This window comes from Phocoena sinus, chromosome 15 (assembly GCF_008692025.1).
Source record: "Phocoena sinus isolate mPhoSin1 chromosome 15, mPhoSin1.pri, whole genome shotgun sequence".
Taxonomy (NCBI): domain Eukaryota; kingdom Metazoa; phylum Chordata; class Mammalia; order Artiodactyla; family Phocoenidae; genus Phocoena; species Phocoena sinus.
This window is the reverse complement of record NC_045777.1, coordinates 4,517,334-4,544,216: the sequence shown is the minus strand read 5'-3', so window position 1 is coordinate 4,544,216 and position 26,883 is coordinate 4,517,334. Positions and strand designations below refer to the sequence as shown.

The 26,883-nt window shown below is 44.8% G+C and overlaps 1 protein-coding gene across 6 annotated transcripts; it reads left to right on the top strand.

Moving 5' to 3' along the window:
- The first annotated feature begins 553 nt into the window (after positions 1 to 553).
- On the top strand, positions 554 to 26,086 carry STX16 (syntaxin 16). 6 transcript variants are annotated; one of them, XR_004345664.1, is made up of 10 exons: positions 554 to 1,471; positions 9,207 to 9,218; positions 15,792 to 15,899; positions 16,325 to 16,465; positions 17,433 to 17,598; positions 18,687 to 18,778; positions 19,336 to 19,479; positions 20,686 to 20,766; positions 22,761 to 22,953; positions 23,152 to 23,292. XR_004345664.1 is itself a non-coding variant. In XM_032604177.1 (9 exons), the coding sequence occupies exons 1-9, from the start codon at positions 1,340 to 1,342 to the stop codon at positions 23,254 to 23,256; spliced, it is 930 nt and encodes a 309-aa protein (XP_032460068.1). In that variant the 5' UTR covers positions 554 to 1,339; the 3' UTR covers positions 23,257 to 26,086. The 6 variants fall into 6 exon arrangements, 5 of the variants coding, with proteins under 5 accessions (XP_032460068.1, XP_032460066.1, XP_032460069.1 ...); XM_032604177.1 differs by lacking the exon at positions 22,761 to 22,953 and having other exon boundaries at positions 554 to 1,420; positions 23,152 to 26,086; XM_032604175.1 differs by lacking the exon at positions 22,761 to 22,953 and having other exon boundaries at positions 23,152 to 26,086.
- Positions 26,087 to 26,883: the final 797 nt, after the last annotated feature.

Below are 26,883 nucleotides of genomic sequence, written 5' to 3'. Positions count from 1 at the left end.
TGCAGATTTTGCTTTTTTTTTTTTTTTTCCCCTCCTGGTTGTTTTTCTGATACATCTTTTTTTTTTTTTTTTTTTTTTCAGAATTGGAAAAAAAAAAAAGAAAAAGAAAAAAAGCGAGCGTGAGCCTCCGCCTGCAGTGGAGCGTGCTCGGCCTCCAGAGGCAGTCGTCTCCAACTTTTCCTCTCCCGCCCCAACTCCGCGCGCCTCAAACTACGGCTCTGCAGGAGCCCAAATTTGCCTGCCGCTCGACTCCACTCTAATAAGCGCGCCAAGGCCCCTGGCGGTTGTTTTGCAACGTGGGGGCCACGCTCTCGAGGCTCAGGCCCGCCCGGCGGCCCGCTCCCGGTGCCTGGGCCCAGTTGGGAAGGGGAAACCTAGCGTCGCGGGAGCACCCCGGGAGAGGGCGGAGCGCTCCCTTGCCCCGGGGCAGCCGAGGGGGGGGGGGGGGGTTAGGGATCTCCCGCGCCCGGAACGTTGCGAGCAAGGCTTATGAACGTCGCAGGGGGGCACTCGCGAGAGACGGACAGGAAGAGGGCCAGGGGGGACGCCAGAACCCGGGACCGTAGCACGGAAACGGCCCGGGGCTGAGCAGCAGTCAGATCCCGGGATGGAGGGAGCCGGAGAAGAGGAGTGAGGAGGCCGGGGAGGCAGGCCCTGCTGCCCTCCTGCAGGCCGGCAGCCTGCTGTGGCAGTGGAGGACCAGGCCGCCCACAAAGGGAAGGGGTCAGGAGGTCGGGCCTCGGCCTTAGCAGGCTCAGACCAGGCCCCAGAAGGCAGCAGCGGGAGTTCAGGGCCCAGGCCTGGCTCGGGTTGTCCAAAAGGGGACCTCAAGCAGGCCTCCCAGGCCTCTGGTGGGAAACTGAGCAGGAGACAGGCCTGAGGGCCCGGCCCAGACGCCTGTGTGCCAAGTTAGGCAGAGCCGGCTAAGGCCCTAGGGGGTGTCAGAGACTAATGTGGTAGGGGGCTTCAGGGCCTCCCAGTCCAGAGCCGGATTGGCGAGTTAGGACGCTTGTAGATCCAAGGTTGGATTGGGGAGGGGTCTCTGGGAAGTTGGCTAGCAACGCAAGGATTGGGGGGATTTAAGTGCTTAGAGATCGAAGGCAGGTCTTGGGTAGGGGAGTCAGACAATCGGAAAGCCTAGGTGGTTATTTGGGGAGGGGTCTTTGTGCTGAGACGAAGCGCAAAGCAGCGGCTGCTCAGCTGAAGGCCTGAGGCCTTGTCAAGAGAAGCTCCTGTGAAGGGTGGGGCTAGACTAGGCCAGGCCAAGAGAAAGAAAGTGAATAAATCTGGAATCGAAGTGGGCGGGGGGCCCCTGAGCGGGGGTCACAAAGGGTGAGACATGGCCACCAGGCGTTTAACGGACGCTTTCTTGTTGTTGCGGAATAATTCCATCCAAAACCGGCAGCTGTTAGCCGAGCAAGTGAGTAGTCACACCACCTGCAGCCCTCTGCATTCACGTAGTATCGCTGCGGTGAGTCTCCCGGCGGCCTCTCCGACACACGCACCGTGTGCACTGCGGCTCTGCCTGTTTGTCTGTCTCTGTCTGTCTCTCTGTTTAAAAAAGAAGATAAGACTAATACGAAATGCAAGGTCTCTTGGCTGGGGTCCGAGAGCATCGATCACCCTGGCTGGGGAAGAACCAGTGCTAGGCCCCTGCTCCACCTCTGCCTTGCACTCTCTCCTCACTTCCGCATCCCTCCCAGTCCCCCCCCCCCACCCCGCCTCCCCGCCGGCCGTCCCTGCGCGACCCGCAGCCTCCAATTTACATATGTTTTAGCACTAAGGTTTGGAAGCTTTGGGCCTTTCTGAAGCCTTTTCGTTCCGTTTTGTTTTAAGCTCCCCTCCCCCACTCCGCCCCCGCAGACTGAGCCTCACTTCGGTTCTGCTGGTCGGGTTGCAGGCTCGCAGACCCAAATCCTTGCAAATGCACGATGCCCTTCCCCCAAAGAGGAAGGAGTTGTTTTGGTTTTTTTTTTCGTCCGTTTTCTTTTAATGGCCTCGCAGCCCTCTGTGTTTCGTGTTCCCTGTGAATAATTGCTTCGCTGTTTTTCCTGGGGGCTTCTCGTTTGTGAGGCTGTAAGGTGCTAGCGTCTTCGTTTTTCCATTTCCCAGACAGGAAATTAAGCTTTTCCCTCCATTCGAACTTTTTAAAAAGAACATGGTGTGTATGTGAAAATCAACCCCCCAAATAGCCCACGGTTTTTGATTTAATTAACCTGAAACTTTCTTTAGCCCAGCAGTAGAATCTTTTACTGGGAGGGCCTGGAAAGATTGCTGTTGCTTTTCTGTTTGTTTAAGGGGCTCCTTTCTCTTCCTGAGCCTCAGTTTCCTGCTCTGTTGAATAAGGGGGTGTGTGTGTATGATCTAAACAGGAGGAGGAAGATGAGCTCTGTGGTAGCCTAAATGGAAAAGTGAAGTTACGAAACTAGTTGGTGGTGGTGGTGGTGGTCGGGGGTCCTTGCTGTAGACGGGCTGGGTTTGAATAGAAGCAGCATTGGAGGAGGAGAGAATAAAGTCACCCCAAGACCAGGTTCTTGGGGGTTATACTTGACATATACAGTTTGGGGAATCTCACATTTATTTCACCTGTTAGGGACTGTATTCCCTTTACATTTTTTCTTTATGACTTGATCTAAATGCGTCACAAAAATCAGGCCATCTGTCTTGATTATCGACAGAGGGTCTACAAAGACAGTTCTTCCTTTTTGTAAATCACAAGAGGAAAATGTATTTGGTCAGCTTGCTTATATAGAAAAGATATTGTAAACTGTGTGAGCAGTTTTAGGAATAAAATCACGGTAAACTTAGGTCAAAAAGCATAGAAAACAGAGGGACAGAGTGTGTTTAGCTTTTCATTTACTTAAGAATTTGAAGGTTTTTTACGTTTGTAAACTGAAAGAAGTCGTATTATACTGAAGTAAGTGCAAAATGGGAACGGGCTAATTCCAGCGCTAGTTTTGAAAAGAATGTTCTGAAATAAGCCAAGAAATAGAGAGTAGAAGTGAGTGAAAAAAAAAAAAATCCTCCACGAAACTTTAGTTTTGCTAAATAAGATGTAAAAATTGCATGTTCCTTAAATGACTTGATTTTATGCTACCTCGTGGGGAGGAAAAAAAACAGAACTAAAACTCCCGTTAATGTTTCAAAGGTATCAGTCTTTAACTGATTTTAAAGCATAATGTTTGCTTTAAAATTTTTAATCATGTAAGGTTCAGAATACACTGAACCATAGAATAACATGAGACTTTTTTTTTTTAATCATTTGGTCAGACGGTTTAAAAACCTGGTGTCTGAGATAGGCAGCTTTTTAAAAGTGCATCTCTAAGTCAAATCTATTTTTAAAATGCTTTCAAAGTTAGGTAATTTTAAATATATATATAAACTAAGTCAAATATTTTAAAATATATAGCTAAACTGTACAATTTGGAAAAATAGATATGTCAGAAAATGTACAGGTATATTTAGCTAACTCAGACATTTTCTTGAAAATAGATTTCTAAGTCAGACTAAAAATACATGCCTAAGTCAGAGCAGTAAGAAGTATTTTTTACATATTACACCATTTAAAATGTTACATTATATTGGTTTGACTATTTAAAATCTTTCTCAGATCATTATGGGCAATTAGATCATTTAAAAGATCCTTGTAGTCAATTAAGACTATCTAAAATATAGATTTTTGCAGTTAAACAAAGACGGTTTGCCTAAGTTAGAATTAAATAGAAGTCACACGTTTATGTATTTTAATTGTGTGCATTAAAAAACATGGCATGTCATAAATTTCCAAAGTGTTTAGGGGTGAATTATTATATTTTCAGCTTGCTTACAGTTGATTCTACAGAAACCATTTATACACACACGGACACACAAAATTAAGTATGTCAAGATGTTAGCATGACTACACAGAGGGTACAATATTTTCAGTTTTTCTGGAAGTTGGGAAAATGTTATAAACATTTTGGGGAAAACTACGTCTAACACAATTTTTAAAACTTTATTAAATAACTGATCTGATTTTTTCACTGCATATCTAGCTCATAAAAAATTTTAAACCTCATTTCTGAGTTGTAAATTTCAAAATCATGTAGCAAATCAAACAAAATTAATGCTATAAAATTTGAATATGGACTGGTTTTAGGTGGTATTAAGAAATTATTAGTTAATTAAATAAATTTGTTAGCTTTATTAGAGAGGTCTCCTGAAATGTTTCGTACTGAAATGTCAAAACATCACCTAGTTTATATACTTAACACCCGCCCCATAAAGGAAACAAATAAGGCAGAGTATAACAAATTGTTAAGTTTACTGATGAATATGTGGGGGGAGGCTATGCCATTTTACATAGTTTTCTGTGTGTTTGAAAAATCATAAATAAAAACTTAACAAATACCTGGCATGTTAAAAACACAAGTAAAACAATTAAAAGGCAATTTGTATATATTTATCTAAAACTCAGGTAATTTAAAAAGGAAGTAACTAAATTCTAGAGTGTAACTTAATTAAAAAATCATAAACTGAAATTTCTACTTCCTAGTTAGAAGAAAAAGCTGTAGACCTTGATTTTGGGGTGTGCAAATTATCTCACAATTAGAAATAAATCACATCTGAAATAATTTTTTTTTTTTTAGTTTAAATCTGAATTTGCACATCCTTATTTTAGGTGAAAGCTGTGGAAATTGATTGTAAAGTGGTGTTTGTGTGTGCATGTGTGTATTACACACCTCAAAACAAAGGGCGCTTAAAGCCATATCATTCAAAGAATTTAAACAGGCATTTTTTTGCATCCTAGTTGGAGGAAAAAAAATAGAAGTTGGTGGTTGGTGGTGGTGGGGTTACTGTGTGTACCTATACACGCATATAAAACAGGTTTGTGCCGCATTCAGGCAGATATGTCGCAGCTAAGCAGGAATTTAAGGAGGATGTGCGGTGACAAAACAAACAAAACGTCCCAATGGCCAGAAGGGACCTAAAGGTCGTTTGACCCAACATCCCCTCTGTGATAACCCCTCTGCCTGCCTTCCTTGACCGCATTATGTGATGGGGATAGGAAATTCCAGCAGCCGTCACCTCTACCTCTTTCACTGCGAAAAAAGTCCTTGCCTCTATTAACCCCATCTCTGTCTGTGTCTTGCATCCTGTGATCCTAGCTCTGCTTCTGGCCCCCGGGTCTCTGACACAGGAAGCCTCTTCCTTCTCCTGCAGGAGAGATAACCCTGCAGCTTGCTGGTGCCCCGGAGCTTTCTCTAGCTCAGCAGTCCCGGCTCAGGCAGAGAGGTTAAGTTTTCTTGCCTATGAATGAAGTCTAGTTTTTCTGTGTGCTTTTTAAAGTTCAGCACCCAGAACTGAACAAAATTCTACTTAATTGTATTCTCCGTTGTGTTGATATTAGTAAAACTAATTGTTAAAAATAGACCAGGGGTTTAATTTTTAGACTGTCAGCAAAAATGCAGCTGTTGGCATTTCCCATTCATTCTGTTTTGGCCTCAGTTCTGGATGCCCCATCACGGTTATGCCTCAGGGCAGCGTGAAATAAAGGGAAGAACCCTGGAATTTAAACCTGGGCATTTAGGGCTAAGTTTCACTCTGTGGCTGACGCAGAATGCAGGTCTTCCTGCAAGCTTTTAATCTCTTCTGACATCTTTTGCCTTAATTATAAACGGAGGGTTTGAGTTAGGTGATTTCTCGTGGCCCTGTGGATTCAGCAGTGCTTTCTTAGATTCTGTTTTAATACATTGTTTCTCCTGACCAAGGCTTGCATCCTTAGCTTTAACTTGAAAAGGAGGAAATCACAGTCAACAGCATTGCCCTGCTCATCAGCCCGATGTTAAAATCCCCAAAAGTAGCTCCAATACCGTGGAGAAGCTTTAACATTCTGTCTGCCAAGTGCAGGTTTTAAGGCAGCACCTCATTCAGGTAGTTAGAGGCAGCTTAGCTTTAAGGAGCTAGAATGAATTTACAGAATTAAATAATCATTCAAAAAAACGTGTAAAGTCTTGAATGAATGATAAGTAGATGTTGAGTTGCTGTTCTGATCCGATGAGGTGATGTGTGACTTGGGTGATTTCCTTTGATCTCCTGAAACAGATCTTATAGAGGGATTTGAGCTACTTTGTTAGTGTTTACTGCTTAACGTACTCTCTGTTTCAGAATAATGCACAATCTATAAATGGAAGCTAGAGTTAATCGGTCTTAGATTAGTTTGAAAGTAGCACATTATTTTTAATAAAACATGGTGTGCTTTGGGGGAAAAAAAACAACTGAGGATTAACTGTGGTTTTAAGAAAACTGAGGTCCTTCTTCAGTCTTGACTATAATATTAGCCAAGATTTATTGAGAGCTCACTGTGTGCCTGGCACTGGGCTTAGCCCTCTCCAGGTGTAACCCTACTTCGTCCTCACAGAGCTCCGTCAAATAGGTGGTGTTGTTTTCTCATGATACAGATCTGGAAACTAAGGCTTAGAGGAGTTAGGAAACGTGCTCAGTATTGCCCACCTAGTGAGCCAGGGAACTGGAATGGGAACTCAGGCAGACCTGGCCCTGAGCCCTGTATTACCTGCTGGGCCACAGGTGTGCTGGCTGCTTCTCCCGGACTTGTGCTGCAGGTCCCGGAGAATGGAAGAACCCATTAAAAAAATCTTTTTTTTTTCGTACGGTGGGATTGCATCTTTATCTCATTTTACAACCGTGCAAGTCCATTTTGACTTGCATATTGAAAGTTCTATGTTTTAGTCCATGCTGAGTCTGTTGGAAAGTTAGTTCTCTGTCTTTAGAATCCAAGTATGAAATCATTGTATATTTCTCTTTAGACCTATTTGCTTTTCATTTGAGCAGAGAGGCGTACTTGAGAATAAGGGTACTTTGTTGGATAAAAGTGAAGCGAACTTTTACTTTGGTAGTAACAGAAATAAAGTATCACTATAGCATAGACCTGTATTTCCAACTCATTTTGCTCAACTTTCCCAGACTTCCTGAGTAAACACAGATGGGTTTCCACTTATTTTTCAGTTTTATGTAGAAAGTTCTTTAGACAATAAATTCCACATGCTACTTGGAGTTTTCAGTATTTGCTCGATTGTATGCCATTGGCAGGTCAAAAACCTAGATGTAGACGTTATAAAGATTTAGAAGGTGATGGTGTGCAGTACCGTGTTTTCATTTGGCTGTATTTTGGTTTTTCCTGATGGTAATTCTGAATGTTTTAATTCAGGTCTTGACAACATTTTCTGGTAAATTGGTGGCAGGGGGAGTTTTGAAAGGCCTTCTGCTTTTAAGTAGCAAAATGGGAGGGGATAATACTCTTCAAAAAGATGACCTCCTGAATTTAATTCCCAATGTGGTATGGTAGTAGCTGCCCATCACTAGTAACTCCCTGAATTGTTAATAAAATTAGAGAAACTGGAAGGTGGGGTGGAAAGAGGCCTGAACACCTGGGTCTGTCCCCATCTCAGCCCTGTGACTTTGGGGAAATGGATTTATATATTCTGAAGCTTGATTTTCCTATTTGTTAAAAAAAATAAATAAATAAAGAGTCGTATCTAGCCCATGATTCTGATTTCACCTCTTGTCAACTAATAATTGTAGAAACCAAAAGATCAGGGTGTGTGCTTGGTTGATAATCCAAGAGGCCAGGCTCATATGCAGCAGAGATCTTAACCAGGGTTTGCAGTAATGCTTTATCCAAAGATTGGATGCCAAGGAGCCCCTGCAGAACAGGCAGATGTGCAGACTGAGATACTGAATTAGGAGGTTTTGCTTTGTGTGTTGTTTTATTAACAAAATCACTTCCATGCTTTCTTGCTGAAAATGTTAAGCTTTTAAAAACTAAAGAGGTTTTCCTTTTAAAGTAAAAGGTAATTAAATCAGATTTCCATATGACACTATCTTCTCTATTAATATCTTGTAGTACTACTGTTATGGCAGGGTGTGTATAGAAATACAGCTCTCTTGCTCGCATGGCAAAGCGTAGAAGGGATGAAGAGCACTTCCAGCTTTCTATAATGTCAGCTGATTGAATGTTTACATGGAGGAATGTTGTGGTCACACTGTTATTGCTGTCATTGTTTAATAATATTTTGGCCCTGATAGACCAGTTTCATTTGCACTATTAATTTTTAAAGAAAGAAGTTATGTTTTTTTATTTTCTAAATTGACTGCTCAGCATAAAAAAAAATCAACAGTTGATTATTGAAATTCACCACTAATTATTTCAGTGATCAATACTGTAAAAAAAAAAAAAAAGACCTAGTTGTTCAGATTATCTGTCATTAGTAAATGTCTGTTCAGAAGATAGAGTTCCACTTTGATCGAAAAAAGAACCTTTGGTTTTAAATTGAAACTTAATCTTCTGCCTGCCTGTGCTGCTTCCTTTCTACTCCTCCTTTAGAAAACAAAACAACAAAAAAAAAACCCCTCTCCTTACCTTTTGTTTTGTTTTACTTTCCTTTATAATAGCCTAATAAATAACTGTGTGCCTTCTAGACTAATAATAATGCATGCGAAGCAAATGGGAAGAGTTTTTCTTTTCTTTTACCACCTGTGTCTCTCTCCGGGGAAGAGTGGTTTCTCGGCTTGCTTATTACCACGGAGAAAGCCGTGTCTTCGGGATTTAATCTGTAGAGCCCTTACATATGTGGTCACTCAAATATTATCTGAATTCGGCCATAGACAATTTTGGGGGTTTTTCATTTTCTAATTTTGCTGCATTTGCAGGGCTGATTTACATGTTAAAATTTACATTTATTTGACATGGTAAAATTACATTTCAGCTTTGCACTCTTGATTTTATCTTCCTCAGGGAAATTTAGAATCTTGTGTATGATATTTATGAAACAATACCATTATATTTTATTGAAACTAAAGCAAGTGTGTTTTATTTGTTTCTATTGTATTTTAATTTTTACAACTATTTATTGTTTGTATCCTATCTCATTTACCAAAACAACAATCATGGTAAATAAAAATAAAAAGCATAATAAGATAAATATTGACGTAGCTTTTTTTTTTTTTTTAAAAAAGGAAGAATCAGAAGGGGGAGATTTTTTTAAATGCTTTGGTTAGTGGGTCTTTATTTTTAGTCAACTTTACAGTTGCGTAAAATCTCAGTGTTTTCTCAACTGACCATCCCTTATCTGTCTGTCTGTCCCCATCCCTCTTTTTTTTTTGCTATCCCTAACTGGATGGGCTGATGGGAACAACATATCTCTCAGGAGCTGGATGAGGTATTGTGTTTTGACTATTTTTGTATGTTAGTTTATAAATTTATGCCTGTTTTTCTGAAATCTTTGGTCATATGTAAAATGCTAAGAGTGTACACATATTTTAGCATTTGTTTTGATTACTTCTAATTGTCGTGTTTTACAATTTAATACTTAGGATTTATTTAATGTATTTTCAGGCCAGGTGAATTGATGATCTAGGGAAGGGCTTAAGAACATTATTTACTACTGTCGGGAAAGTGTCTCAACTTTGGAAGCAGTAAAATTTCTTGCACTTAAAATAAGCCAGACTGTTTTTAGGATTATGCGTGCAGCTCCCTTGATTCCTGAGACTGTGCAGTGAGGTTGCTCAGAGGTGTAGAAGGACGTGATGTCTGGCAAAAGCCCTAAGGAAGCAGGACCCGGGGCCACCAGACCTGTTGAGATGTCTGCTGAGGTGTCACTGGCCCCCAGCGAGTGGCCCTCCGGTTGTGCTGACTGACTGATCGTTACGTGCCCCCCCCCCCCCACTTCCTAGCAGCACGATTTTGGCCTTTTCATCACTTATTAGCAATTCTCCCAGAAGATGGAGAGGGTACGTGTTCACAGCACTTTATTCTAGTCGTGTGAATAAAAGCCAACGTTGAGGAAAAAGGGGATTGAACTGTGATTGTTGGTTTTGTGTTTCTGTTATCTTTTCAGCCATGAAGGGGTTGAAAATATTTTTCCTAAAGGTAGACCTTTTTAAAAGAGTCCTTTTAAAATTGGGGGTGGGAGGGTGTCATTGGTTTTTGTTTTAATTTTAGGAGTGTGAACGGTGAGGCGGGGTTAGGGCCACTGTCTTCAAAACCAATGGGATCCCTTACTAGTTGATAATAACAACAGATGGGAAACAACCTAAAGGTCCTTCGTGGAGAACTGGTTAAATAAATTATATAGCAACTCTAATTCCCTGTACTGTACCTGTTAAAAAGAGTGCAGCCTGTCTCTGAGGGCTGCAGGGAATGAGCTCCCAGACACACGGCCAAGTGGGGGAGAAGCCTGATGTGAAACACTGGACACCGCGATTCCTACTCTTAAAAAAAAAAAGTTATTTTATTTTTTTAACTAGCATTCAGGCTTGTGTGTGCTTAGATTTCTGCAAAGAGACAGAAGAAACTATTAACAGTGGATACCTTCCAGGAAAAGTCTGGGATGGAAGGGAAACTGCCTTTCTGTTGCAAACCCTTTCCGTAGGTTGGATATATATTTTTAAACCATGTGTACCTATTACTTGAGTCATTAAAAAACAATTAGTATTTAAAACCAAACCCATCCATCTAAGAATGGATGCTACCGCTTACTGAACGGTTTGGAAATGTGGGACTTGTGGCCCCAAAAAGGAAGTGGGCCGTGGGGAAAAAACAAACAGCAGAACAGCTTAAGTTTGAACACTTCTCCCACCGGGCCTGTCAAGGGTCGTCTTTCCTGAGGGCTCCACCGTCTGAACCTATTTCCAGTCTCTCCTACTTCCTCTTCAGGCAGCAAGTTCCAGACACTGGCTCCCCCCGCAGAAATTCTCTCTGCCACGATCTCTAGCAGAGACCCCGAGTGGAGAGCCCCTTCCCAGCCACACGCACCTCACGTGCCAAGAGGCCCTCCGAGCTCCAAGCCTTTCCATTCCGGGGCCACGTGGCCCTTCGGCCACCCGAGCCACTCACTTCCCCTTCTTGTCCTTTGTCCAGAACCATTGTATCAGTGAAGTGAATTGTATATGACCTGTCTTTTATTTACTTCATTCATTCATTCCATTTGTTGTTGACTCACGCATCTAATTATAATTGTGTATTTATTACCACGAAGTGCCGGGCGCTGACCGAGGAGCTGGGGCTGTGTTAGGAACGGTGTCCAGAGCCTCACCTTGCCAAGGCTGCGGTAGGGTTTTGAATCGATCCTGGCGTGGGTCAGATGGAAGCCCACCCCTGGGTAGGTGAGGCCTGAGCACACTGTCCTGACTGCGTCACGGGGTGGCCTCCTGCAGTGTGTTCACATTGGTTTGTCGTTTCTCCGACTCAAACCAGTTCGAAGATCTGCTGCACCGTGGGGATAGCAGGCTGTGTTCTTCTCCAGGAATACTAAGTAAGGTGTGCCCAGGGAGAAAACCCACCCACCGTTCACCCTTTTGCCCAGCGTACGGCCCTGTCCTCTGCTCTCTGCTGTCATCTACTCCCTGCCTAGGACAAAGTCATCTCCCAAGTTGTGGGGTTTTAAAATTCATAGGAGGAACTATTAAAAAATTACAAGATGTAAAATCAGGCTCCCAAACCATATAGCCTGGGAAGGGCAGGGTGAAGTAGCAGGGACGTGGGGGCCACAGGCTGGCTCACTGGTCCCCCTGCTGAGGGCAGCATTGAGAAGGAAAGTCTGTGAGCCCCTCGGTGTCTGTATCTGTAGAACAGGGAGCAGTACCCTCTGGACTTCTGTTGTTGGGACTAAAATGACCAAGTCAGTGGGGGTCCATTACCAACAGAGCGCAGGTTAATTGTTGCTCCCTACTTTTTTTTTTTTTAGGACGTATATAAGAGTTGAGAAAAAAAGGAAAATCAATGAAACTAGTAACATTGTATCTGGGTGGTGTGATTGTCAGGTTTTTTAATTTTCTATATTTTTTGCACATTTAAGGAAGTGTCAATTTTGAACATTTATTGTTTCATAATCAGAAAAAGTAAACACTTTTAAAACTATCACAGATTAAAAAAAAACAAAACTGTAGGGCTGACAGTCCCTGATTCTCTTTTCTACAACAGGCTTATTCACTCCCTCAACGAACTGAGATTTCTTCAGCCTAATTGTCTCAATTAGCCTTCCGAGCCCAGTGAGTTATGCTTGTGGTCTGACTGCAATCATACACACTCCCACACTGTCTCAGGTGGAAACCAGAGCTGCCAGGCTGTAATTGTCAACGTCCCTTCTGGACTTTTTTTAAATGTTCGTTGCCACAGAACATTTAAAAAGTCCAGAATGGTCAGTACTGGTTCTTATTACCAGGGCATTATGGCTGAACTTGGTGTGTTTTTTTACATGGGTGTGTGGTGGGGGGTGGGAGGGGCTGTGTTTGACTTTCCTAGTCCCTGCAGGGGCCCTGCCGTTTCCTTAATCTTACGGTACACCAAATCAGCCTTCTCGTAAAGGCAGGGTTCACTAAGAGGAGGAAGGCTGTATGTTTGGGACAGCAAGATTTACAAGACTGTGCTCGTGTGTGTGTGTGTGTGTGTGTGTGTGTTCCGTCCATAGATCAAGCACTCGTGCATACTGTCTGGTACTCTTTAAAGGGACAGTTGTCAGTGTCTAAAATGAACCAGGAACAGAAGATAATTTTGATGAGCTGAACAAGAAGCCTTTGGGTGCGCCGTTGTGAGCATCCGTTGCAATTTTCCTGCCTTGATGCAGTTGAGCTGGATGACTCTGGGTTGTGGTCGTGCCCTATAGTTCTTGGAGGACAAGGGTTACAAATCAAAGAGACAAGAATTCTTAATCCTCATAAATACAATTTTATTTAAAAAATTTTTTCTTATTTAAAAAGTAAGAAAGATTTTTTTTTTTACTTCAGAAGCACAAGTTCATTAAGAAAAGCTTTAATGACCAACACCATCTATCTGGGAGGGGGACACCGAATGGAGTAGGGACAAGTAAAGAGAATGAAAAATCTGGCAGCTTTTTAAGGTCTGAACCGGCTTGGATGGCAACTTGAAAACTGATATATTCTGGATCTTAAAAATGAGAAAACGTGTTGAGGTTGGCAGTGAGGTTTCTGAAGTTGAAAGGGTGATCGTTTTGCATTTAAGATGTATTTTTTTAATGTTCATATTTGTTCCCATTTTTAAGTGACACTTATCTTCAATTAGGTTTTCCCTTCCCAAAACAGTCTTAAAAAAAAAAATAGTACATACTGTGAAATGTATTACAAATCCATACTGATAAAATAAATGCCACATTTCTTCTGAGTCAGGCTGCGTTTCTTCGTCATGATGAGCTGTTGCTGCAGGTTATAGCATAAAGGGGACCAATTCCTCCCTGTTTAAAGCTCTCAGTCTCAAAGAATCAGCTCCTCTGTCTTATTGGCAACATCCTGATACAGCATGTGGGAAAGCTAGGGCCAGCTAGATGGGCTAGCATCTGTCCCCCTCACGTGGGGATCTCTCGATGAGCAAGCTTCCTTAGGACACTTGAAGAGGGTGTGTTCGCACACTCTGTTACATGCGTTTTTTGGGGGAACACATCTATGGTGTAAAATCAGGTACTGCTTAAAAAAGAGTTGAATCCACTTCAACTGACTTTTCATATGTGATTTATAATTTCTTATTTGTTTCAGAGAAGTTGATACCAATTACCGTGCAGATAAATTTAGGTGAATACCATCTCTGTATCCTTTTTAGTTTAATGGATATTAGTAAACCGTAAGAGCAGTTCAAAATCGTGAGTTTAAAAGCTCTAAATAAAACAAATTCCTATTATTACTTTATTGAGATACGGTGTCATAGTAAAACGTAGTGGGTTAGATGATAAACTGGCGTAGTAGAAACTATGACCCGTAGGTGTTGCTTTATATGAACAGCTGGAGATTTAAGATCAAGTCCTGCTCTCGGGCAGCTCTACCGTGCCTGCTGTATAGCTGGCAGACGCTGGGTGCTGATGTGTGATTTGTCCCTTCCGTTTTGGTCATCGTGCCCTCCACAAAGTTGCATAGCTCTCGGTGACTTTGGGGCAGGACTTCTGAGGAATACACAGCTCTGTGTGGAGTGAGGTCTGCACCTTGGGGCTGCCATCTGCAGCTGGTCCTCGAGAGAGGCTGCTCTGTGGATGCCTCTGTGCTCAGCCAGAGCCTGTCCTGTAGTCCCTGGTGTAGTTGGTAGGGAATGGATCCGAGGACCGTGTCTGGCGTTACCATTTAAGTCTGAGGGCTTGTTGTCCTGGTGCGTTCAGCAAGTTACAGTTATATTTCACGCGCCTGCCAATCCGGGTGGACGGTGCTCCCGGAGTAGCCGATCCAGGTTTTAATCTGTCACATAATACGCTGTGACCTTGGGCAAGCTAGTTAACTTTCCTGAGTTTCAATTTCCTCATTTATAGATTGGAATAATAGTTCCTAGCTCACCTAGCTTTTGTGAGGATTAAAATAATAAAGAGAATGTAAAATTCCTGTTAGTGAACTCTTAAAAACAGACAAGGTGGCTCTGGTTGAGAATTACCATGTCACAGACGCAGAAGCCCAGATAGTGCAGGTGGGATGACGCACCATTTGTTTAAGACCTGAAATGACACCGGCCCTGCAGGGTCCACGCAGCGGCGGAATGCGCTGGCCCTGATCACGACTCAGACACTCTGGGAGCACTTCTGGGGCTGCTGGTCCCCTGAGCCAGTGGGGGCAGCGCCACCCCAGGCATGACGGGTGGCAGACGCAGGACTCTCATTTGCTTTTAGGGATTTTGCTACGATCTCTCTGCTTGGGATTTAGGGCTTATTACTTGAAGAGTTCTTTTAATTTAGGCTTTTCCTTATGTGATTTATCTTCCCCCTTCGTCTGAGGACGTTAAACATTTTGCCTTGTTCCTTTATTGTTAGAAAAGCAAACAGGTATTTGCCGAATGAATGAAAAACAATAAATTTAGATAAATGCAGAGGTGGGGAGAAAAGCAATATAAATTCTTCACCCAATTCTGCAGTGTGATGTAGAAAATTTACAAAGTATTACCTGTAAAGGACTTTCACGTGCTGTTTTCCATGCTATTTTGATCATCATTTGCATCTTCTGAAACTGGCATTTGTAAGTGCTGGGCTCCAGAGGGTACCTCGGGACCCTTTCAGCATTCACTGCCTCCAGGCCAGAGGGCAGCTTCAGCATGCCGAACCCATGATTTCCCTCCCATTCTTAAAAGCTTCCTCCGGCAGTGTATTATATAGGTAAAGTAAACAAGAACTATTGAGATCATTTCAAAATAAGTGAAAATGTTGCCCGTGGACATTTAACCAAAGAAAGGAAAGGACAGTGTAAGAGTGCCTTGAAATTTTAAGGATTGCTTTTGCCAAATGGTGGATAATTTGCTGACTGTTTTAGGCAGTTCTTTCACACAGTTTAACACATGGTTAATGATCTTGTGACTAAGATAACTAGATCAGCCCTATTTACAAAATAAGCTAAGTGTATGTAAGTAAACCGTGACCTTTTTGTGTTAGTTCCATTTACAGCCTCGAATTTTTTTTTAACTTGCGTCTGTCTGATCGAATTAATTGCTGCGGTTCATGCCATCCCATCATAGGATAGTACTAAGGTTTTTCTTGTAGGGATCTTTTGTTGACTTTTTCATTACATTTCCATAGCCAGAGCAAGTCAAATGCGTGTTCACAAGTATGCCCAAGGAAATTAAGAAGTGGTACATGAAGAGACAGGAAAACCATTCCATACCCTAGCAGTATCAGAAGCAAGTTTGTAACACAGGGAAGTGCACTTATTCCTCCGTTTCTGAATCTTCTTGGGGAGCAGCAGTAAGAGGGAGTAAGACTGTGCTTATCTAAATTGAATTTGAATAATTCTTTTAATGTCCCTTTATTTCCCTGTAGCTTGCTGATGATCGCATGGCTCTGGTGTCGGGCATTAGCTTAGACCCAGAAGCAGCAGTTGGCGTGACAAAGCGGTTACCTCCTAAATGGGTGGATGGAGTGGATGAAGTAAGTTGAATGTTAGTTCCACACTCTCTTATTTATTGAGGTAATTAGGACATTAACGTATCTTAAGATACCTGCCATAAAGACTCCAACGAGTGTCCCTGGAAGTACGCTAGATTTAGGATTATTCTGTTCACATACCACAGGCAAGGGGTGTGTGTGTGTGTGTGTGTGTGTGTGTGTGTGTGTGTGTGTGTGCACGCTTGTGATTTTGGTTTTAGTACTAACTACCTGAATTATAGAAATAAGCTGAAGAACTGTGTAACCAGGAGTGCTATTTGAATGTCTGGTCGTTTGAATTAAAAGTTGCTCAGGCAGCTACAAGTTGGCTGAAGACTGAGCTCCGTACTGTGAGTGTAGCCAGTTGTCTCAGAGGCAGACAGATACCTGGCGGGCGGCAGTGACGTTCTGTGATTTCATGTGTTTAGATACAGTACGATGTTGGCCGGATTAAACAGAAGATGAAGGAGTTGGCCTGCCTTCATGACCAGCACTTAAACAGACCCACCCTGGATGACAGCCTCGAGCAGGAACATGCCATCGAAATAACCACCCAAGAGATCACGCAGGTGAGGGCGGAAGGGCCCGGGCGGGAGCCCGCGCTTCCCAGCCTTCTCCCCCTCTCAAAATCCGGAACGCGGTCCGGCTCTAAACCAGATCGCAGGTTAGTCCCAGAGTTCCACTTCCCAACCGGAGGTTCACCGAGGGACTCCAGGAGGCCCTGAGCTGCTCCAGGTGGCAGCATCTGCTCCATGCCTTGGAGGAGTGGGGACTGTTTTCCATTTGTTCGTAGATACCACTGTGGGTTGATCTGAAAATTAAATTCAGAACATTATTGAGTTCAATCATTTGGTCTTAAGATGTGTAAGTTCTATTGTATACTAGTGTGCAAAATTTTTTCATGTTAAAAAAAAATGGTGGTTGTAACTGAAAGGATGGAGAGCTACTGCCCCAGACTGAGTCTATTAGTATCCTAGAGAAACTCAGCATCCTAGAAATGTTTCTTGTAAAATGTTACATTTGAGTAATTTTAAAATAGTGTGACTAGTGTGTAAACTAGCACTTACACTTTCCATTTGTTCGAATCTTCTGTGTCGCGGATTCACAGAGAAGCGGCGTGGTGGGTGGGAAAAGCCCTGGGGTGTTGGAGTGTTTGGATCCTGGCTTTTAGCGATGTAACAATGGCACGACTCTCATTTAATCCCTCGGACTCCAGTGTTCTCGTCTGTAAAATGGGAGTGATAATAATAATACCTGCCTCTTAGGGTGGCTGTCGGGACTAAATGAGAAGAAGGCCGTAAGGAGTGATGCACACAGCGTGCGCGCGCACGCACGCACGCACGCGCACGCGCACACACACACCCCATTTGTTCAGGTCCGGTTCAGCATTGATCTCTTGGCCGTTCTCGGAGCCAGCCGGTCTGGACAGAGCGCTGTGTGTCTCACTCTGGCCGGTGAGCGAAGAGGCCGAGGGGCACCTTGGGCCACCACCACCCCCACCCGCCGGCCTGCTGTGAGCGCCACCTGTTCTCCCAGCTCTTCCACAGGTGCCAGCGTGCGGTGCAGGCACTGCCCAGCCAGGCCCGTAGGGCCTGCTCGGAGCAGGAAGAACGGCTGCTTCGCAACGTGGTGGGCTCCCTGGCGCAGACTCTGCAGGAGCTGTCCGCCCGCTTCCGGCGCGCGCAGTCGGGCTACCTCAAGCGTGAGTGTCCGCCCGTGCAGGGCCTCGTTGAGTAACGGGGGTTCCGGCGTTAGAGCCTGCAACAGCTTGGTGTTTTTACCCTTCTCTTTTGCTACTAGTCTCCATTTTGTCCTGTGCCTTTCGTTGTTAGCTTTTGAGCACATTCCCACCTTACGGAACAGAAAGGAGCTCCCTTCCGCCCCCAATGGGAAACCATGCCCAGGTTGAAACCACGGCGACAGGGTGTCAAATCGTTCTCATCTAAAAAAGAACAAGACAGAAACATAGGCCGTGTCAAGTTTAAAGTATTTGAAAATCAGTCTGGCACATTTTAAAAGCTTGTAACTTTCTAGATTTAGGGGTGGAGGAGCTGCTGCTAAGTAGGTAAAAAACAGTTGTAATCGTGTTAAAGCTTCATATTTGCACGACAACAAGTATTTGAGAGAGAGTCTCAACACCTTTCCCGGGAGCAGTTTAAACAAACGCTTTCTCCCCAGGCACAGTGATTTACTCGGCCTCCCTTCCTTCCTAAATAGTGCCAAGTCAGGCTTCAGCTACACCCTCATTCTAATTACCCTATAAACTGGTTTTTCCGTTATTGCCATTGTAATCAACAGTATCCCCACATGCTCCCCCAAAACTAGTTCTCCCTCCTCCTGACAACTGGCATATTTGTGTTTTAATTTTAGTATTTCTAAAATTTGACTAGGGCCGTTTGGAATTCCACTAGAGATGGTTTTAGGGAGAGATATTGATTTTTTTTTTTAATGTTTTGTAACAGCAGTTAGATTAAATATTTCTGCTTCTCTTAGAGAGTCTCACATGGTTGTGTCATTTTGTCATTCACTTGGCATCCAGTGAATTATACACATTTACGGTGTGATTTTTGTCTTAGATAACCCCAAGTACTCCATACTGTTGCATGTTTGTAGTCCTTTACTGTCCCCCCCCCCCACCTCTGTTGGAGGTGAGATAGGGTTCTTTTCAAGCTGCTAAGAATGTCTCCATTTTGACTGTTGAGTTTTACTCTAGATTTCCCCTTTTTAATGGTGGGACAGTAACCAGGATGGTTTACGTATTCAAGTAAAGTGAATTCCTATCCATGATAGGCCTGAAGAATCGAGAGGAAAGATCCCAGCATTTTTTTGATACATCAGTACCACTGATGGACGATGGAGACGATAATACTCTTTATGATCGGGTACGTGAGGGGCTGCAGAATTGACTGCCGTGCATTTGCGCTCCGGTCTGTTTTCCTTCTCTTCGTGGACCTTTAACTTCCATGTGATGCAAATGGATCAGCCCTGCGTGACGTGCACATCCATCAAGTGGCTTTTGCAGCCGGCGGAAGAACGGTCATGGGGGCCATACTGTTTCTTCCTTTCCAAAGGCTGCAGGGAGACCTTGTCATCTGCCTTCCAGAACCTTCCGGAAAGCAGTCTGCCCACCCCACTCCTGGGAAGAACCCAGAGGTGCGCAGGCTTCTCCCCGGTGGTTTTGCTACTTAGCCCTTGGGTAGCTGCAAACGCGGGGTTCTCTGTGTCCCCTGCTTTGGCCGCTAGTGCTTTAGAGCCCGCTTGTTTGGGGAATTTGGATCTTTCCTGTTAGGGAAGAATAAGTGCTTATCTGTGGTTTATGTGCTTTACAGAAATAGTTTCAGAATTTACTTCCTTTCAGTTACATCTAAAATGGTACACTGTAGCTTTCCTGAGGGGAGTGAAAGCTAACGCACACATTTCGTCCTTTTTGTTTTGCTAGGGTTTCACAGATGACCAGTTGGCGCTGGTGGGGCAGAGCACGCTGATGGTGGACGCGCGGGAGCGGGAGGTTGGCCGCATCGTGCAGTCTATTTGCGACCTAAACGAGATATTTAGGGACCTAGGGGCCATGATTGCAGAACAGGTACGTGAACTTACCTGCCTCCTCAGCGGGCTTTCCTGCCATAGTATCTAGTCCTTCTCCAGACGTTTCTGGTTCTGCACTTCCGTCAGGAAAACGATTTGAACCTACTCCCCGAATGTATGTATATGTGTGTGTAAGGATTATGTACATATACTGCTATCGTTCCCCATAAAAACACGAATAAACTTCTTTTTAGATAAAAAACAAATGTCAGTGACAGTTTTCCTCGTGTCTGCCTCTACCCCAAGGGTGCTTACGGGAGCACCCCACGGCGGGGGCCCATGCTCAGCAGTGACTCTGCCAATAGATAAGGTCTCCCTTCTAATTTCGGCAGGTTATTGTGTAATGGCAACTGGAACCACTAGCTCTTGAGTAGAATTAAATTGTTTGTTCCCTGTTGCAATCTGATTAGGGTATTTTATTATCTTGCCAGCAGGGATTTGGGTCCTGATCCCCCTGAAACCAGCCTCAGAATGGAGTGGCGAGGCTCTGGGAGATCTAGTTACATTAATTACTCCCGAGGCTCCCACGGAACTGCTCTCGCTGTCGTCTCCTAACACAGCACGTTTCCATTCACAGCCCTGTCCTTCTTTGTAGCCCAGCGTCCCTTCTTCCTGTTTGAACCAAGAGATTAAACAATTAAAAACAAAATTCTCCCTGAGGCGAATGTGTAATTTTACATGTGGCTTGGAGCTTACCGTGTTTGTTCTGACCCATGGAGCCACATGGTGACTGACGTTTATAGACATGATGGTCAATTTCCAGGCCTCATCGTAACCAGGCCTGGCTTAACTGGCCCTCTCTGCTTACTTGAATCCAAGTATTTAAGCAACAAACGGGCACAGACGCAAGCCCTTCACCACTCAGAGCCTATTTCCACTGAACCGTATATTTTTTAAAGCCCCAGTAAGTCTGAATATGGCGTATCCTGCAGTGGCTAAATCCAGAAAAGAAACCTCAATTTGTCAGTATCTCTTCCTCCTGAGCTGGACTTTCATGACAACTAGTGCAGCCGCCTGCCCCTGAGTGCCTCATATGTTGCACGGTGATGGATCCCAGGCCTGGCAGTGTGCACCTTTCCATCACAGTTAAGTAGGACAGATAATTCTGTGGATAATGATGTCTGCGATTTGCATCTCTTATTTTTGAAGTTCCGTGTTCCCAGTTGTGGTTGTTGATCGTCTGTAACTGTCATTTATTACTCAGGGTACCGTCCTTGATAGAATCGACTATAATGTTGAACAGTCCTGTATCAAAACGGAAGACGGCTTGAAACAGCTCCACAAGGTAATGCCATATCTTTCAGTGGTTGAGAATCTGAAGAACTATTATGAGATATCAAGGATTCCTGAGAGGCTTCTCTTCCATCGTAACTGTCTTCGGCATTCTCGTCTGCCGTCGGCTCGAGATAGGACCGTAAAAATGCACCATGTCGTTTTTATTCAGAGCCGACCACGTGCACTGTTGCCGCTTTCCTGCAGCCAGTGGTTCCGGGTGTACCTCACACGCGGGTCTGAAATTGCCGAGAATCCCCTTTCGTGACAGGGAGTTCTGAAGGAATTGGGGTTTTCTCCCTTTTAGAAAGTATTTTATTCCTTGTTTAGGTCTTCTTGTTTTAGGAAATCGATTTGAGTGGGTATTTGTTAAAATACGTGTGGAGCATTCTATCTGCTTGTCGCTGCTGACTCAGGCCTCTCTTTGTTGTGACACTTTTCTGATAAATTGCTGGTGGGGATTCATTCTGGAGGAGATAAAAATCTGATTTTCCCTTTTAATTACCGCAGCATATCTGTGTACTACCTTGAGGAAAGAGTAGTTTGTTGAAGTGAGAGTATTAGCTCTCTGATTCTTGGCTAGTAATAAAGTGGCTGTCTCAGGAATGTTTCTTATGACATTTGTTAAAAATAGATGGAAGACGTCTTAAAAATCTCGTAGTGAGTTACGAGAAGCATACACATACGCTGCTGAGTGACTCTCACATGTAATTGGGTGCATGTTTTCTTTAAAAGGAATGCGATACTTCACAAATAAAACAAATTGTGTCCATTTCCTCATGTCTTTGAGACCTAGCAGTATTCCTAGCCGTATATAATGGTCATTTTTCCTAGTACATTCACTAATGTACTTCTCTGTCACCTTTCTGAAACCAGCCACTTCCTGTGGCAGAGATGGCCGTATCTGACGGTAGTGTCAGGTTTACAGAAAGGCCTCGCATAGGTCTGACCAGAAGCCCTTCACTGCCTCTTCCACGTGCTTTTGTCACCACATGCCGGATGGGGAATGGCGCTCCAGCATATACTGAGAAAAAAGAGGCTTGCCTTGTACATGCAGAGGGCTTTTTAAGCGTCGGGTTCATTCGGTTGCCAAGCTTTGTGTATTAAAAGAGTGAAAACTAACTTTAGTTTGTCACTATGTAATGCCTGGCCTTTCATATGCTGTCGAATTATGCATCGGTTTTGAAGTTTCTTAAATAAAAACTAGCGAAACTTGTTTTTTTGATATAACACAGATAAAGGGCAAAAGCTTTCTCCGCCCGAGTGTACAAATCTAGTGGGAGCTAAAAATTTTGTTGAGGGTTCTACTTTATAAACCGTTTTGAGAGGTTTCGAAGTGTATCATTTGGTGTCAGCTTCCGTGGTGTTGCAGGTTACTCGCTAGAAAACTAAGCACGCGCCGTCCTCTTTCTCCAGGCACGGCTGGCCGTTGCCTGGGCGGTCAGCTCATCTGAGGCTGATGGAGCCTTGGGAGCTGCTTCACACGGGCCGGGCTCTCCAGACGGGTGAACCTGTCTGCGCTGAGGTTTCCTCCTGTGGCTGCATGGCTCCTGGTGGGCGGGCAGGCTCGCTTAGGAAACAGACGTCCTGGTCAGAAGGTTGGTGGGGACGGGGAAGTAGGGCAGGAGAGGTTGCACGTTCTGAGCAGGTACGGCCCTCAGGCCGTCTCCTCGCTTTCCCCTTCACTGTGAAGCAGCGCTGTCCACGGAAGGGCAGGACGTGCTCTCCCCGACGTGGACGGGGACACCCTCACGACTCTCTTCTCCCCTCTCCTTTCTGTGGGTCACATTCTGCACCGCGGGTGTGTGTGTCACCAGACGCACAGCACTGGACTCGGTGGGTTGTTTCCGCGCTTGACACCACAGGGCCAGCTTTCCTGTTTCTACTTCAAAGGTTGAATTTCTTCTTGTTCCCAAATTCAGAGGAGGTAGAAAACAAGCTTCTTTGGGACCCTCGGTTCCATCCCTGCTGGCTGGGGTAACTTTAGCCAGGTGTTCGATTTCTTAGTGAAGGAGCTGTGCGTTCATCCAGAGAACTGTGTCCGGAAGCGAGAGGCTTCTGTTGAAAGAGTGGGTCCTTGCGGTCAGTGGAAGGAGAAGTAAGGAGAAGCGGCCCACAGGGATCTGAAAGCAGAGCCTTCTGCCTCTCCGGCGGCCTCCGTGTGATGGCGGGTCCCCAGCGCGGGCGTTAGCGAAGCCGGGTAAATAGGGAGCTCCGGGGTCATGGGACTCGCGTGGATTGAACCCGCGGGAGCTGATGGCAGGGATCGTGGTGATGGAGCCGGTGGCAGAGGTGTCGGGTGTGTGGGTGCGGCCAGAGGCCTAGGACTGGAAGTGAGCGAGACGCGATTTGGGATTTTGGGGAAAATGACGGCCTTTTTTCCCTCCTCTCTCTGTAGGCAGAGCAGTATCAAAAGAAGAATCGGAAGATGCTTGTGATTTTAATATTATTTGTCATCATCATTGTCCTCATTGTTGTCCTCGTCGGCGTGAAGTCGCACTGAGCAGCGTGGGGTCGGTGTGTGAGGCCCGCGTGGACCCGGGTGCGCGCGCCCGGCGCCCGTGGGTTCCTGCGGAGGCGCGGCCCCGGGCCCGTCGGGGCCGCGAGCGTTTCCATGGACTCGGCCGCACAGTCGTGCTCACGCGAGGGGAAGGGGCTTCTGGTTTTCCTTCACTGTCAACACTTGAAGGACCTTGGATCCTGCTGCAGATTAGAGATGAGTTCCCTCTTCAGTTATAATATATATTTTTTTTTTAGAAAGAGAAAACGAGTTGAAGGTTTACAGGCCTCCTCCCGCTGTTCGATATATTGTATCTGTATATGCTATTTTTTTAGCAGTCATGTCTGAGCAGCATGTTAAAATAATTTTTGGAAAAATTTTTTTTAAACCATCTGGTTTTTAAGAAATTTGGTACCAAAAATTTATGAGTAAAGGCAAAAATGCCTCTTCATTTTTCTCTATATATTTTCCAGTTGAAAACAAACTGAGAAGTCCTTTAAGAATTTATAATCCATTCCCCATTAACTTAATTTAGCTTTTCCATCACTGTTAATGATCAGTAACAAAGTGTGAAAAAATAAGAAACCATCATTGATGTTAATTAACACATTTAGATGGGCCAGTGAAAACAGCTTTGTAAGTTTAAATTAATTGTAAATGGAGTATTCCTCATCTAAAATTTGTGCACTGCATGTTCTCCTGTAACCAAAAGGGGTTACTAAGCAAAACCACCTGAATTTAAGAGTTGGTGATTTGAAATAACCTCACATCGAGAGGAAGCTCGCTAGTGCTGTGAAAGTCACCAGAAGCAGCCGGTGTGTCCCTGTGCTCGTCCCCAGCCATCCTTGCTCAGTGCATTGCTTATGTACTCACTACTTAATGACCTGTTCAAACCAGACACCATTTAATGAACTGTGAATTTACACAGAGGCCATTCTAAATGGGTCACCCCATATAGGATTAGTGGGTCTCAAATTATTAACCACAAATCACTCCATGTCAAAGTAAAATATTCCACCAGCGGTTTGATTTATTGGCCCTTCCATTGCCACTTACCATGCCCAGAAAATGGGCATATGCTTGCAATTTGTGAAAATCTTGCCTAGAAAAGCCCCTCGTTTGTGTGAGCGTGAATCAGATCGCCAGTGTAGGACTTTGTTGTTTACTTACCTATTATCAATATGGTGCTTGAATATATTCCTGGACCTGTGGGATAATGTGGAAAGTGATGATAACTTTGAAAACTGAAGTTGTTCATGTTTTAATTGGTCTTGAGACACCAGTATTGTTTTGACGGTCTTTGCATCATGTTCAACGGCTTTCCATGATTTTTACCTTTCTTAACATGTTTTAAAAGAGCATGGTCTCATTAAATGTGCTGCCGTTTATTTGGACCAGTCACATAAAATGTCTCTCTAGGATTGACTTTGAAGTTATTTCCAGAAATTGAAACTCAAGTCCCGAGATTCAAGTTGTCCAAACAGTTCGTGGGCTTAAAACCCAGACCCCCCTGCCCCAGCCTTCCCTTCCCAAGTGGTTTACGACGCCGGGCAGTCACTGGTTTTCTTACTGCTGATGTGGCCGTAGGAGGATCTAAAGGTGCCCCTGGCATTTCAGGAAATAGCACGGCATTCCCTGACAGTTATTTATTGGGAAAGAAGGCCAGGGGGTAAGAGGCCAGCCCCTCCTCGATCGCCCCTGAAACGGCGGGGGGCTTCTGCGGTCCTCGAGAGTAGCTGTAGGCGTCTTTCGTCTCAACGGTTTTGACCTCATGGAGTCGAGCTGCTCCTGGGAGTGGGGCTGTCGAGATGAGGGGCTTCCCTCCCAGACAGCCTGCGATGGTGATACGGGTTACTTGCTGAAGCTTTTCAAGTTTGAAGGAAAGTGACCCATTAAGAAAGGATCACTGTTCATTTGCATTTATTTTCAGTGAATAGGGTGACTAGAGTTGGGTTTTTTACCCAACTCATTTGGGTAAAAGTATGAATCTGAGTAGGAATGGTTTGAAGGATCCTGTGCGGGATCCGGGCAGCCGACTGGATCCAGTGCAGTGCCAGCTAAAGCCCAGCCGTCCGCGGCCACCACTGTGGCCCAAGGTGGGGAAGTGGCCCTGAGCCCATGCACCGCAAAACACTGTACTTGCCCTGTTGAGCCTTCACTTGCGGAAAGCGCGGCAGCGTTGCGGGGGGCGGGTTAGTACTCAGCGTCCAGGCACCTGAGGGTCCTTCTCGCCCTCCTTTTCCTGCCGGCAGCTCTGGTGGCGGCGATGGCCTGCCCAGTTTCTCCCCTCGCCTGGAGTGCGCCCCGAGAAGAGGACCCACAGGGAGGGCTCCTCTGGGCGCAGCCCGGACCCCTGCCCCCTGTAACGTGCCCTGGGTGGCTCTGTTGACCAGGGCTGGAGAGGGGAAACGTAGACATTGACTGTCAGTTCCCCAAAGCTCCTGATCTTTCCCGGGAGATCGTAACTGAAAGCGACTGTCTCTTGTTTTATTAATTTGGGGTTGGGGGGAGGTGCTGGCTCGCCCACCATGGGTGTGAAGCCGCATACGTCTCTAATTTAACGAATTTACTGCGTTCTCTGCTAACTGAGAGAGCATTATTTATTTGTTTTGACACAAGCGCTTTCAGTGTTCTATCCTGGCTAATGGCTTCTTAAAGGTAATAAAACCCTTCCAACCTAATTGGTCAGATAAGACTTTTTTTCTTGTGTGCTTAAATAAAGCAATTAGTGAAGCGCTTCTATCTAAAATGACTTTTTTTGTCCTTTTTTTAAAACTAATTTACTGTTACTGGAAACTTTTTGTACAATAAAGCAGTCGTGCAGATTAAAGAACATCCTGCTATCCTAGTATTAATTTTAACGATGGGGCGCATGTTTTCTTCACGTGCGTCTGTGTTTCGGGAGAGCCTGGCCTGTTCTGTGATCGTTTGGGCTGATGACTGTTTGTTTTGTGCCGAGGCCTTTGTCTCAGTGTCTGAGAGTCCCATCTTTCTGTCTAATGGGTGCTTTCAAGGGGACCGATCGATTTGCTGTCCACTATACAAAAAGGCAGATAATTACTTTCCTGATGAAAATGTATGCTCTCTATACATACCAAGAAACACTGGAGATCTTAGATAAAACCGTAGTTATGCGTGCCTTTTTGAGAAGTAATTCGTACACACGGGCTCCGGGAGACTTGAACTTCTAAATGACTTTGAACGTCTCCCATCCTATTAATCCGAAAATTTCAGGGGTGAAATTTGCCAGTCGAACTCAAAGCCAGGACCGTATTTCCCCTCGAACGTCCTGGGCCTCCTCCAAGGCCGGGATGGTTCTCTGTTAACTCATCGCTGACTCTCACCCGTGCACGCCTGGCGAGAGATGCCATCGGGGCGCGCCGGGCGTGTGTCTTCTTAGCTACACCCCAGGGTCCGCACACATGGAAGCGGGAGCTGACTCCGCAGGCGGTCTCCTTGGGCGCCAGGCATTCAGTCCTTGGAGGTCGCTGGTGCCCCAGGCAACACGGTGTCTTCGGAGCCCGCTGATCCACTTGGAAGAAGCAGCGTCCTCTTCCTGTGCGCTCACCTTGTCTTCGGACTAGAACCACAGCCCCCCAGCTTGCTTATCAGCCATTGGCTCTGTCCACG

What these genes read in the sequence shown, in the direction of transcription:
- STX16 (XM_032604175.1), top strand. Translation starts at nt 1,340, where the DNA reads ATGGCCACCAGGCGTTTAACGGACGCTTTCTTGTTGTTGCGGAATAAT. An exon ending in GGGTGGATGGAGTGGATGAA is followed by an intron (nt 15,900 to 16,324) that starts GTAAGTTGAATG and finishes TCATGTGTTTAG; the next exon opens with ATACAGTACGATGTTGGCCG. An exon ending in CCACCCAAGAGATCACGCAG is followed by an intron (nt 16,466 to 17,432) that starts GTGAGGGCGGAA and finishes CTGTTCTCCCAG; the next exon opens with CTCTTCCACAGGTGCCAGCG.